This window comes from Oncorhynchus masou, chromosome 32 (genome assembly GCF_036934945.1).
Source record: "Oncorhynchus masou masou isolate Uvic2021 chromosome 32, UVic_Omas_1.1, whole genome shotgun sequence".
Classification (NCBI taxonomy): Eukaryota; Metazoa; Chordata; class Actinopteri; order Salmoniformes; family Salmonidae; genus Oncorhynchus; species Oncorhynchus masou.
Genome location: NC_088243.1, coordinates 17,420,696 through 17,433,791, shown reverse-complemented (window position 1 = coordinate 17,433,791; position 13,096 = coordinate 17,420,696). Strand labels below are relative to the sequence as shown.

General features: G+C 43.9%; 1 protein-coding gene across 6 annotated transcripts in view; it reads left to right on the top strand.

The window, feature by feature from the left end:
- Positions 1 to 13,096, top strand: part of LOC135525643 (AT-rich interactive domain-containing protein 4A-like) — a 49,932-nt gene that overhangs the window by 7,629 nt on the left and 29,207 nt on the right. For 3 of the 6 annotated variants that reach the window (XM_064953388.1, XM_064953390.1, XM_064953387.1), the window contains exons 5-11: positions 2,005 to 2,095; positions 3,722 to 3,801; positions 3,948 to 4,045; positions 6,375 to 6,507; positions 9,699 to 9,778; positions 9,987 to 10,063; positions 10,206 to 10,369. In XM_064953388.1, the coding sequence (XP_064809460.1) occupies positions 2,005 to 2,095; positions 3,722 to 3,801; positions 3,948 to 4,045; positions 6,375 to 6,507; positions 9,699 to 9,778; positions 9,987 to 10,063; positions 10,206 to 10,369 (723 nt within the window). Of the gene's footprint in view, positions 1 to 2,004; positions 2,096 to 3,721; positions 3,802 to 3,947; positions 4,046 to 6,374; positions 6,508 to 9,698; positions 9,779 to 9,986; positions 10,064 to 10,205; positions 10,370 to 13,096 lie in introns of those variants that run through there. The other 3 variants (XM_064953389.1, XM_064953393.1, XM_064953392.1) reach the window with 3 other exon arrangements.

Here is a 13,096-nt window from a genome sequence, read left to right as displayed (position 1 = left end):
GACATCCCCAACGAGCTACGGGCTAGAGCTGCCGCTTTCAAGCAGCGGGAGACTAATCTGGACGGTTATAAGAAATCCTGCTATTCCTTCAGATGAACCATCAAACAGGCAAAGCGCCAATACAGGACTAAGATTGAATCTTACTACACCGGCTCTGACACTCGCCAGATGTGGCAGGGCTTAAACTATTACCCACAACAAAGGGAAACCCAGCCGCGAGTTGCTCAGTGACGCGAGCGAAATGCCTTTAATGCTTGCTTTGAGGCAAACACTGAAGCATGCATGAGAGCACCGGCTGTTCCGCTTGACTGTGTGATCAAGCACTCTATAGCCGATGTGAGCATGACCTTTTTTTTAAAAGGTCTACATTCACAAAGCCACACGCGGAGCCAGACTGATTACCAGGACGTGTACTCAAAGCATGCGTGGACCAACTGGCAAGAGTCTTCACTGCCATTTTCAACTTTTTCCTGACCGAATCTGAAATGCCTACATGTTACAAACAGACAACCATAGTAACCTGTACCCAAGAAAGCAAAGGTAACCTGCCTGAATGATTGCCGCCCGTAGCACTCACGTCGGTAGCCATGAAGTGCTTTGAAAGAATAGTCATGGCTCACATCAACATCATCATGCTGTAAACACTAGACCCACTCCAATCACACTCCACACTGCCCTTTCCCACCTGTGAGAATACTGTTCATTGACCATAAGCTCAGCGTTCAACACCATAGTGCCCACAAAGCTCATCTCTAAGCTAAGGACCCTGGAACTAAACACCTACCTCTGCAACTGGATCCTGGACTTTCTGATGGGCCACCCCCAGGTGGTAAGGGTAGGCAACAACACATCTGACATGCTGATCCTTAACACGGGCCCCTCGGGGTGTGTGCTTAGTCTAGTTCTGTACTTCCACGACTGTCGCCAAGCACGACTGCAATACCATCAAGTTTGCTGTAGACACAACAGTAGTAAGCCTGATCACCGACAACGATGAGACGGCTTATAGGGAGGAAGTCAGAGGCCTGGCAGTGCGGTGCTAGGACAACAACTTATCCCTCAGTGTAATAAAGACAAAGGAGCTGATCATGGACTATAGGAAATGGAGGGCTGAACAGGGCCCCATTAAACTTGACGGACTGTAGTGGAGTGGGCCTGTACACTCAACCAGTACTTCACTGGGGCCAAGCTTCCTGCCATAGAGGACCTAATATACGAAGCGGTGTCAGAAGGAAAGCCCATAAAACTGTCAGACTCCAATCACCCGTCATGGACTTCTCTCTGCTATCGCACGGCAAGCGGTACCGGAACGCCAAGTCTAGGACCAGGCTTAACAGCTTCTACCACAAGCCATAAGAGTGCTGAACAATTAATCAAATGGCCACCTGGACTATTTACATTGACCCCTCCCCTGTTTTTATGCTGCTGCTACCCGCTGTTTAATATCTGTGCATAGTCACTTTACAAATGACTTCTACTAACCTGTAACCCACACACAGACTCTGTACCGGTTCCCCCTGTAATTTTCTTGTTTTTTATTTTTTTTAACTTGAGTTTATTTGGGAAATTATTTCTTGAACCGCATTGTTGGTTAAGAGCTTCTAAGCAAGCATTTCACGCTAAGGTTGTATTCAGGGCATGTGACGTATATAATTTGATCATCTTAATTAAACCACTGTGAAATATATTTTCCATAACCAAAAATATTGTGTTTTGAGCTGGTGTATAAAACTGAAAGTAAAAGACACAAAAAAACTAACTTAAGAACGGGAAGCATATAAATACCGCACATAGAACAGATCTACCGCTTCTTAGACTTGCTTTCAATGACAATAACCGATCAGTTAGTTCCAAACTCTAATTTCTATGTGAATTTGGTCGGGTCGCCCAAAAAGTTACATATTGCAGATTTTACTGTTGCCATTTTGAGTTATTTTTTTAAATGGGAGTGTAAGAGCAGCTCACATGAGGGGTCTGTCTCATCTCCCTGGCATCTTTTTGCAGGTGGGCTCCACAGTGGAGGTGAAGAGTGCAGAGGGGATCTGCAGTGAGGCAACCATCAACAAACTTACAGACGCCAGTTGGTACACAGTGGGTAGGTTCATTTAACAACACGTAAACTAGTTTACAAAAAGTCCTGCTCCTGTTCTCACCTGATAATGGTAGACTACATAGGTCTTTGTCATTTGGTTGCGTTTTGACTATTCTCAAAATCACAAGTAACAGTCGGTATCTGGTGTGGCCACCAGCTGTGTTAAGTACTGCAGTGCATCTCCTCACGGACTGTACCAGATTTACCCGTTCTTGCTGTGAGATGTTACCCCACTCTTCTACCAAGGCACCTGCAAGTGCCCTGACTTTTCTGGGGGGGAATGTCCCTAGCCCTCACCCTGCGATCTAACAGATCCCAGACGTGCTCAATGGGATTGAGATCCTGGCTCTTTGCTGGCCAAGGCAGAACACTGACATTCCTTTCTTGCAGGAAATCACGCACAGAACGAGCAGTATGGCTGGTGGCATTGTCATGCTGGGGTCATGTTAGGATGAGCCTGCAGGAATGGTACCACATGAGGGGGGAGGATGTCTTCCCTGTAACGCACAGCTTTGAGATTGCCTGCAATGCCAACAAGCTCAGTCCGATGAGGTTGTGACACACCGCCCCAGACCATGACGGACCCTCCACCTCCAAATCGATCCCACTCCAGAGTACAGGCCTCAGTGTAACGCTCATTCCTTTGACGATAAACGCGAATCCGACCATCACCCCATGTGAGACAAAACCGCAACTCGTCAGTGAAGAGCACTTTTTGCCAGTCCTGTCTTGTCCAGCAACAGTGGGTGTGTGCCCATAGGCGACATTGTTGCCGGTGATGTCTGGTGAGGACCTGCCTTACGACAGGCCTACAAGCCCTCAGTCCAGCTTCTCTCAGCCTATTGCGGACAGTCTGAGCACTGATGGAGGGATTGTGCGTTCCTGGTGTAACTCGGACAGTTGTTGTTGCCATCCGGTACCTGTCACTCACGTGTGATGTTCGGATGTACCGATCCTGTGCAGGTGTTACACGTGGTCTGCCACTACGAGGACGATCAGCTCTCTGTTCTGTCGTGCTGTCTTAAGACGTCTCACAGTACGGACATTGCAATTTATTGCCTGCGGTCCTCATGCCTCCTTGCTGCATGCCATGTTCACACAGATGAGCAGGGACCCTGGGCATCTTTCTTTTGGTGTTTTTCAGAGTCAGAAGACTGGACTCTCTTAGTGTCCTAAGTTTGAATAACTCTGACCTTAATTGCCTACTGTCTGTAAGCTGTTAGTCTTAACCACTGTTCCACAGGTGCATGTTCATTAGTAGTTTATGGTTCATTAAGCAGTGAAGATCTGTTTGGATATTTGGATTTTTACGAGTTCTCTTTGAAAGACAGTGTCCTGAAAGAGGACGTTTCTTTCACTGAGTTTATTTGTCTATGATCCTTGGGAGCAGTGTACTTTGGTGTTAGTGTTTAAAAAAAAAAAGGCCATCTTGGTGGCAGGTAGCCTACCGGTTAAGAGTGTTGGGCCAGTAACCGAAAGGTTGCCGGTTCAAATCCCCGGGCCAAGTAGGTGAAAACCCTTTCAAAGTCCCCTTGAACATGGCACTTAACCCTAATTGCTCCTGTAAGTTGTTCTGGATAAATATCAAATGTAAACATTACAAAGGAACTGCTTCCCACTGTATTCCAGTGTTTGATGATGGAGATGAGAAGACACTCCGCAGGACGTCTCTGTGTCTTAAGGGCGAGAGACATTTTGCTGAGAGCGAGGTAAGAGGACTGGTCTTCTGACCTGACTGTCTTCTTGGACATTTGATTTGGTGGTCTCTCCGTTATGTTGCTCTTTGATACGTTGATTAAAATTCCTCCTCTCGCTCCCTCTTCTTACTCCTCTATCTCTCTCTGTTGTTATCTAGACGTTGGACCAACTGCCCCTGACCAACCCGGAGCACTTTGGCACCCCCGTCATCGGGAAGAAGGGAAACCGCGGAGGAAGGAGGTCATCTCAGGCTCAGTAAATTGACCCTTCTTTCACTTGACCTCTTATTTTAATCCTCACCTTTACCCCAATCCCACCCTTCTAAGTTAACCTTTTAAAGCAAAACTCCACTCAAAAAACACCTTTTGGATTATTTTATGTCAAGTTTTCAAGTTATTTGACTTTCAAGAAGCAACATGTCGTTTTCCACATCATGTGATGCGTTTTGCTTCTTGCACATCCAATATCTTAAACTTGACTGCTGACATGCAAAACATTTTAGAACTGTGTCAACAGTGGACTAATGGGAAAATGACCCCAAAAGTTTGAGTTGAGTTTTTTTTAAGTGCTGCCCTGCAGTGGGCCATATGGTACCACTGTGTTCTTTCTTTGATACGGTTTGATGACCTAACCTGCACTACCGCTTACATTTCCCAGTAAGATTTTAATCTGCAAACATGCTTCTGTAGATGCTCTGCTGTGTCCATTCAAAAATGGTCATTATACACATTTTCAGACCCCTTCCCTTTATCCACATTTTGTTACATTACAGACTTTTTCTGGGATTGATTAAAATAAAAATCTCAGCAATCTGCACACAATACCCTACAATGACAAAATATACTGCCATACCTTATTTACACAAATCAAGTTTATTTGTATAGCCCTTCGTACATCAGCTGATATCTCAAAGTGCTGTACAGAAACCCAGCCTAAAACACCAAACAGCAAGCAATGCAGGTGTAGAAACACGGTGGCTAGGAAAAACTCCCTAGAAAGGCAAAAACCCAGGATGAAACCTAGAGGAACCAGGCTATGTGGGGTGGCCAGTCCTCTTCTGGCTGTGCCGGGTGGAGATTATAACAGAACATGGCCAAGATGTTCAAATGTTCATAAATGACCAGCATGGTCGAATAATAATAAGGCAGAACAGTTGAAACTGGAGCAGCAGCACGGCCAGGTGGACCGGGGACAGCAAGGAGTCATCATGTCAGGTAGTCCTGAGGCATGGTCCTAGGGCTCAGGTCCTCAGAGAGAGAGAAAGAAAGAATTAGAGAGAGCCCACTTAAATTCACACAGGACACCGAATAGGACAGGAGAAGTACTCCAGATATAACAAACTGACCCTAGCCCCCCGAGACACAAAGCCCCCCGACTCTTCCAAGAGCTTGCCGCTCGACAAAACTGAGCAATTGGGGGACACGGGCCCCTCGGGGTGACCAAGAACCGGATGGTCACTCTGACTGAGCTCCAGAGTTCCTCTGTGGAGATGGGAGAACCTTCCAGAAGGACAACCATCTCTGCAGCACTCCACCAATCAGGCCTCTATGGTAGAGTGGCCAGGCGGAAGCCACTCCTCAGGAAAAGGCTCATGGCAGTCCCACTTGGAGTTTGCCAAAAGGTACCTAAAGGACTCTCAGACCATGAGAAACAAGATTATCTGGTCTGATGAAACCAAGATCAAACTCTTTGGCCTGAATGCCTGGTAGAAACCTGGCACCGTCTCTATGGTGAAGCATAGTGGTGGCAGCAGCATGCTATGGTGGTGTTTTTCAGTGGCATAGACTGGGAGACTAGTCAGCATTTAGGTAAAGACGAACGGCGCAAAGTACAGATCTTTGATGAAAACCTGCTCCAGAGTGATCAGGACCTCAGACTGGGGTAAAGGTTCACTTTACAACACGACAATGACCCTAATGACCCACACAGGAGTGACTTCGGGACAAGTCTATGAATGTTATTGAGTGGTCTAGCCAGAGCCCGGACTTGAACCCTATTGAACATCTCTTGAGAGACCTGAAAATAGCTGTGCAGTGATGCTCCCCATCCAACTTGACAGAGATTGAGACGTTCTGCATAGAAGAATAGTTGTGACTCCCCAAGTAAGGTGTCAAGCTTGTAGTGTCATACCCAAGAAGACTCGAGGCTATAATTGCTGCCAAAGGTGCTTTAACAAAGGTAAAGGGTCTAAATACTTATGTTAATGTGATATTTCAGTTTATTTTGAATGAACTTGCAAAATTTCTAAAAACCTGTCTTTGCTTTGTTATTATGGGATATTGTGTGTAGATTGAGAATGTTTTTAAATCAATTTTAGAATGAGGCTGTAACGTAACAATGTGGAAAAGGTCTCTGAATCCTTTTCTCACGCACGATATACAACGACATAGTTCGATACCCGGGCATGTTCCCATTACCAATTATGATCAAGTTTAACAAAATGTGACTGTTAAATGACATTTGTAACTGGCTCCAATATAGGCCTTTGTGTTTAATAGTGTTGAGCTTCTATAGAGCTTTGTAGAAGCTTCTGACTGAGATGAAAGATTCTGTTCCGACTTAGTCCTCTTGTTCAATCCCTCAGTGCGAACGATGACAAGGAGTCGTCGTCCAGTGATGACGACAGTGAGGATAGGAGGAGGCTAAATGATGACCTGCTGGGTAAAGTGGCCAGTATTCAGACCGGGACAGACCGGACATCCTGGTACCTGGCCCTGGTAAGTCACATGCACAGACCCCAGCCCCACACACACTCTGTTGGAGTCTCTCTCGCTCTCTGCCTGTCGGGATCTCTCTCTCGCTCTCTGCCTGTCGGGATCTCTCTCTCGCTCTCTGCCTGTCGGGATCTCTCTCTCGCTCTCTCGTATGGTGAATATGTTGTCTGTCGTACGATAACTTGGTAAGAAGTACATTTCACATTCGTTCCTCGCTGAGGAAATGTACGAGTCTGCTGTTAATGGTAATGCAAAGGATTTTCCCAAGGTTGCTGTTGATGCAGATCCCACGGTAATTGTTGGGGTCAAATTTGTCTCCACTTTTGTAGATTGGGGTGATAAGTCCTTGGTTTCAAATATTGGGGAAGGTGCCAGAGCCAAGGATGATGTTTGTTAATGTATAGCCAATTGCAATTTGTGGTCTGTATATTTTATCATTTCATTTAGGATACCATCAACACCACAGGCCTTTTTGGGTTGGAGGGTTTGTATTTTGTCCTGTAGTTCATTCAATGTAATTGGAGAATCCAGTGAGTTCTAGTAGTCTTTTAATAGTTGATTCTAAGATTTGTATATGATCATATGTTTTTGCTGTTTTTATAGAGCCAAAAATATCGGTGGTTTATCCATCTCCGTTTTGGATAGATAACTCTTCGTGTTTGTTTAGAGTTTTCCTATTAGTGGTTAGATTCCATGGATTCTTCAATTACGTTTCTGATGTGCTGTTCCTTTTTCCGTAGTGTGTGTATTGTTTTAGTGATTCACCATAGTGAAGGCGAGGCTCAGGGTCTCTGTTTTTGGTTGGATAGGTTTCTGTTTTGTTCCTAGGTTTTGCAGTCTTCATCAAACCATTTGCTGCTGTTGTTCACTTCGGTTGTCTGCTTGTGATTTTTAGATTTGACAGGCAAGCTGAGTGGTCAAAAGTTTCACAGTGAAACATTTTGTCTGGAAGTGATTGAGTTTGTTGCCAAATTGTTTTTTGGGACTTTTCCACACCACTTTCCTTCCATCTATAACATTTATTAATATTATTCCGGTCCTTTTGAGATCAGTGATAACGTAGTCTACCGTACTACTGCCAAGAGATGAGCTATAGGTGTACCTACCATAGGAGTCACCTCGACGCCTACCATCGACGATGTCCATGCTCAGCATCCGACAAAGCAACAGGAGTTGTGACCTATTTTTGTTGGTTATTGTAGTTGTGTCTAGGGGAGCATGTGGGAGAGGGAATGTTGTCAACTCCAGGTAGGTGTTTGTCCCCTTGTGTGCTGAGGGTGTCAGGTACTTGTCCAGTTCTGGTATTTAGGTTGGCACAGACTAGTACATGTCCTTGGGCCTGGAAATGGGTGATCTCCCCCTCTAGGATGGAGAAGCTGTCATCGTTAAAGTATGGGGATTCTATTGGGGGGATATAGGAAGCACGTATGAGGACAGTATTCATTTCTAGCCAGATGTAAAATATTCCTGTTTTGACTAATTTAGTAGAGTGACTTAGGTCTGCTCTATACCATATTAGCATGTATATGTGAACCCGTTTCTCACCTGGTAGTTTGGTGGATGGGACTACCAGCTCTCTGTAACCTAGAGGGAAACCAGTGAGTCCATCTCCTTTATACCTTGTAGGATGACGATGTCTGTACTTCCAATTTCTTTGAAGCCTGGGTTCCTGCTCTTTAGCCCGAGGGCAGATGACCCCATATTCCAGGATGTGATGGTAAAAGCCTTGTGTTCCAAAGTGTCTGGTGTCTTTATTTTTTAGGCCCAGACCATCACAGTAGGTGAGAGCAGAGCATTTTGAGCGCTTTCAATTCAAGGGGCTTTATCGGCATGGGAAACGTGTTAACATTGCCAAAGCAAGTGAGGTAGATGATATGCAAAAGTGAAACAATAAAAATGAAGTCAACATTACACGTACAAAAGTTTCAAAAGAATAAAGACATTACAAATGTCATGGTGTGTGTGTATATATACAGTGTTGTGACGATGTACAAATGGTTAAAGTACACAAGGGAACATAAATAAGCATTAATATGGGCTCTCGCTCTCTCTGCCTGTCGCTCTCTCTGCCTGTCGCTCTCTCTGCCTGTCGCTCTCTCTGCCTGTCGCTCTCTCTGCCTGTCGCTCTCTCTGCCTGTCGCTCTCTCTGCCTGTCGCTCTCTCTGCCTGTCGCTCTCTCTGCCTGTCGCTCTCTCTGGCTCTCTCTGCCTGTCGCTCTCTCTGGCTCTCTCTGCCTGTCGCTCTCTCTGGCTCTCTCTGCCTGTCGCTCTCTCTGCCTGTCGCTCTGTCTCTCATATGGTGAACTATGGAATTTTGACTTGGGAGCACCAGCGCTCAGATAATACATTGAATAGCACATGGTTACATCTGTATCATTGTTTCAAGTCAGGTGTGCTCAGACTGTTACATTTGTATCATTTGAGGAGAGCAAGTCATGAGTAATTTGTATAATATTACTTTGCCTGTGACAACCATTACCACAGGCATGTCTGACTAGGCTATGCTGTTCCACAAAAGAAACAAACATGGCTTTGTGGTGGTTGTCCCTTTACAAAGCAGAAAACTGCTCATCTCCAACTTATTTTACCGGCGCACACTTTTTTACATTTCCAGCACAGATTCGCAGAACACTCTTAAAGATGTACACACAAATTAACTATCATGGGGTGCCGATGAACCCAATTGTAATCTTTAAAAAAATATTCATTTTTGATCCCATTAAGGTGTGCCACGGTTCAAAAAAGGTTTGGAAACTACTGGTTTATACAACCACTTGAAAAATGGAACCCATTGTGAAACTGAAAGGAAATGGATTATAACCCTCCTTGGCCTTTGGTTCTTCTAGCACAATTCCTCTTTTGATATTAGGACTGGGTGATAAAGACATTTTATTTTTCTCATATTTGACTTTGTTTTCTGTTCTAAATTCGACTTATGAGTAGTGCATGACTCTAGAATGGTGGCAACATGAATTCTAAGTGATTTGAATGATTCTCTATTCTGATGGTTTTGTTCTCATCCAAACTACGAAGAAACTGACAGTGACGTTGTCTAACTTGTTGAACTTTTGATTTATTGAGCACTGTATAAAAATACCTTCATAGATGGTATGTGGATCCATACCGGTATTCACAATATATTGCCCAGCACTATTTGCAATTGCGCCTGAATTTCCCTTTATTGGTTCTGTCTAGGTGATATCACCCAGCTGCAATGATGATCTGACAGTCAAGAAAGACCAATGTTTAGTGAGATCATTTGCAGACTCCAAATTGTAAGCATTGTTCATCCTACTCTTGTGTCGTAGAGTTAAGGAAATTCTGGTTAGTTTACAAACAGTCTTGTTTTGATATTTGCCCCGTCATACATTTTCTAGCCAAGAGCAATGTAAATATGCATGTCTTTTTGCTATTGTAGTATTCTCATAATTGGTAACATTGTAGCTGAGTGCACATGCATTTAGATGTTGTTGTTTTTTTCAGTCGCACTGTGGCAAGAAAGGAGATCCATGAAGTGAACATGGACAGTATCTCTAAAGCTGAGTTCTCATCGAGGAACGGTAAGGATGGCTCATCTAGGGAGCTCAACTCCAGTTAGTTCAAGAACTGAATGGGCATTCCTATGGAGGAATGTGTTGTCCAAGTCAACTGAATTGACATAACATTTACCTGTAACTCTTGACTTCCTCTGGCTATTTCCAGGGTTGGACGAGGCAGTGCATTTCCTCAAAACCAAGGTGGTCCCTGACAGTTGGAAGATGGACATGAGCGAGATCTTAGAATCCTCCAGCAGTGACGAGGACGAGGACAAGGAAGGAAAAGATAGTGAAGAAGAGGAGGAGGAGGAGGAGAAGGAGGATGACGAGGTAAGAAGAACATGCTTCTGTTTCCTACAAGTAAATCACTTTCCTTTGAGGTGCTAACTTGACCAGTACCTTGCCACATTCAGAAATTAGAATTTTCAATTGCTTTTGACAAAGCATTAGTTCAACTGTTTGACTGTATACTAAAGTGTAATGTTCTAACAGTGGCCATCATAACCTGCATGTGACGTTTGGGCTTGGAGATTATAATAGGTACTACTTCATGGAGAGAAAAAAGGGAAGTTCGTATCTTATTTTGCAGTGATAAGGTTCAAAACGAGATCCGTCTCATTGAGTAGTGTAAACCCAGCTGTTGTATTGCAAACTGTAGTGACCTCACCTACCTGGTCTGTCAATGAAGTTGGCTTGTACCATGCCTTCATTGCATTCTCACCCTGACATCTTGTGTCTGAATCACCTTGATTGAGCCAGACTCCCAATAGACCCTGGATACATCCGAAATTGCACCATATTCCCTTTTCGTATAACTGCTTTTGACCAGGGCCCATAGTGAATAGGGTCCCATCTGGGATACACTCCTAGTGTGTGGGATAGCCCCTGCCTCAGAAACAACAATGGTTCATTCTTCCTGCTCCCAGAGCTTTGGACAAATGACCATTTGTATGGTTTCCTACACTGTTCCCATAGCAACCGGCAGCTACTTCCTATCGTTTAGAGGGCCTGTGGGGATTGGCTGAGGTCCAGTGGAGGCGTGCCAGCCAGGCTGTCCTATTCGTGGGAAGGCCCTCTTCCTCCTCAATGTTTCTTTCTACCTCGGCTGGTTGACAAATGCTTTGCATCTCATGAGTGAAATAGGTTCACTTCACTGTGTATTTACTTGTCTGGAGCAGTTTGTCGATTATGTTATAGTTTACACAGTACAACCTACATTGATTACAATGGCATGGACATAGTTGATTTTTCTTTCTAGTTCCTCCATTTGACTTCAGTGTACTGTGACCGTGTCTGTTCGCTAGTAATAATGTACATAGGGAGCCATATCTATGGCCCTGGTTACTGTTAATAGGTTACACACCAACACTAGGGCTGTACCTGACAAGCATTTTTTAAAATAAATAAATAAAACATCTTGATCAACTGAGTTGTCTTTAGACTAATCGATTGGTAGAATTAAAACGTGTATTTTTCCATATATAGACACATCCTACATGTTTTAATCAAATCAAATTTAGTTTGTTGCTTTAAGCGCGCTGTTTGATGAAATTATTAAGACACAAATTCTAGAGTCCAACTGCAATTGATTTGATTGTACTGGGCCATGCTAAGACTTGCTGTGCTGTTTAAAAAAAAACAATAACGGCAATTGTCTGTGTGAACGTTTACTGATTACTCAGGAGGTAAAGGGTGAGTGGAATGTGTGCAATAAATTTCACTTAGTTGTGAAAAATAATGGATATCAAGAAAAATAAGGTAAGGAGTTATGTATGACAAACAGTTGCTGTTTAAAATAAATAAATATATATATTACCTTTTATTTAACCAGGTAGACCAGTTGAGAACAAGTTCTCATTCACAACTGCGACCTGGCCAAGATAAAGCAAAGCAGCGTGACAAAACAGTTACAGTCAATAACACAATAGAAAAATGTATGTACAGTGTGTGAAAATGTAGAAGAGTCGGGAGGTAAGGCAATAAATAGGCCATGGAGGTCAAAAAAATACAATTTAGCATTAATGCTGGAATGATAGATGTGCAGTTGATGATGTGCAAGTAGAGAATAGAGATACTGGGGTGCAAGAGGATAAGTAACAATATCGGGATGAGGTAGTCAGCCACCAATTGTGCAAGTTCTCCCACTTAAAAAGATGAGAGGCCTGTAATTATCATAGGTACACTTCAACTATGACACACAAAATGAGATAAAAAAAAATCCAGAAAATCACTGTAGGATTTTTAATGAATTTATTTGCAAATTATGGTGGAAAATAAGTATTTGGTCACCTACAAACAAGCAAGATTTCTGGCTCTCACAGACCTGTAACTTCTTCTTTAAGAGGCTCCTCTGTCCTCCTCGTTACCTGTATTAATGGCACCTGTTTGAACTTGTTATCAGTATAAAAGACAACTGTCCACAACCTCAAACAGTCACACTCCAAACTCCGCTATGGCCAAGACCAAAGAGCTGTCAAAGGACACCAGAAACAAAATTGTAGACCTGCACCAGGCTGGGAAGACTGAATCTGCAATAGGGAAGCAGCTTGGTTTGAAGAAATCAACTGTGGGAGCAATTATTAGGAAATGGAAGACATACAAGACCACTGATAATCTCCCTCGATCTGGGGCTCCACGCAAGATCTCACCCCGTGGGGTCAAAATGATCTGAAGAACGGTGAGCAAAAATCCCAGAACCACACGGGGGGACCTAGTGAGACCTGCAGAGAGCTGGGACCAAAGTAACAAAGCCTACCATCGGTAACACACTACGCAGCCAGGGACTCAAAACCTGCAGTGCCAGACGTGTCCCCCTGCTTAAGCCAGTACATGTCCAGGCCCGTCTGAAGTTTGCTAGAGAGTATTTGGATGATCCAGAAGAAGATTGGGAGAATGACATATGGTCAGATGAAACCAAAATAGAACTTTTTGGTAAAAACTCAATTCGTGGTGTTTGGAGAACAAAGAATGCTGAGTTGCATCCAAAGAACACCATACCTACTGTGAAGCATGGGGGTGGAAACATCATGCTTTGGGGCTGTTTTTCTGCAAAGGGAC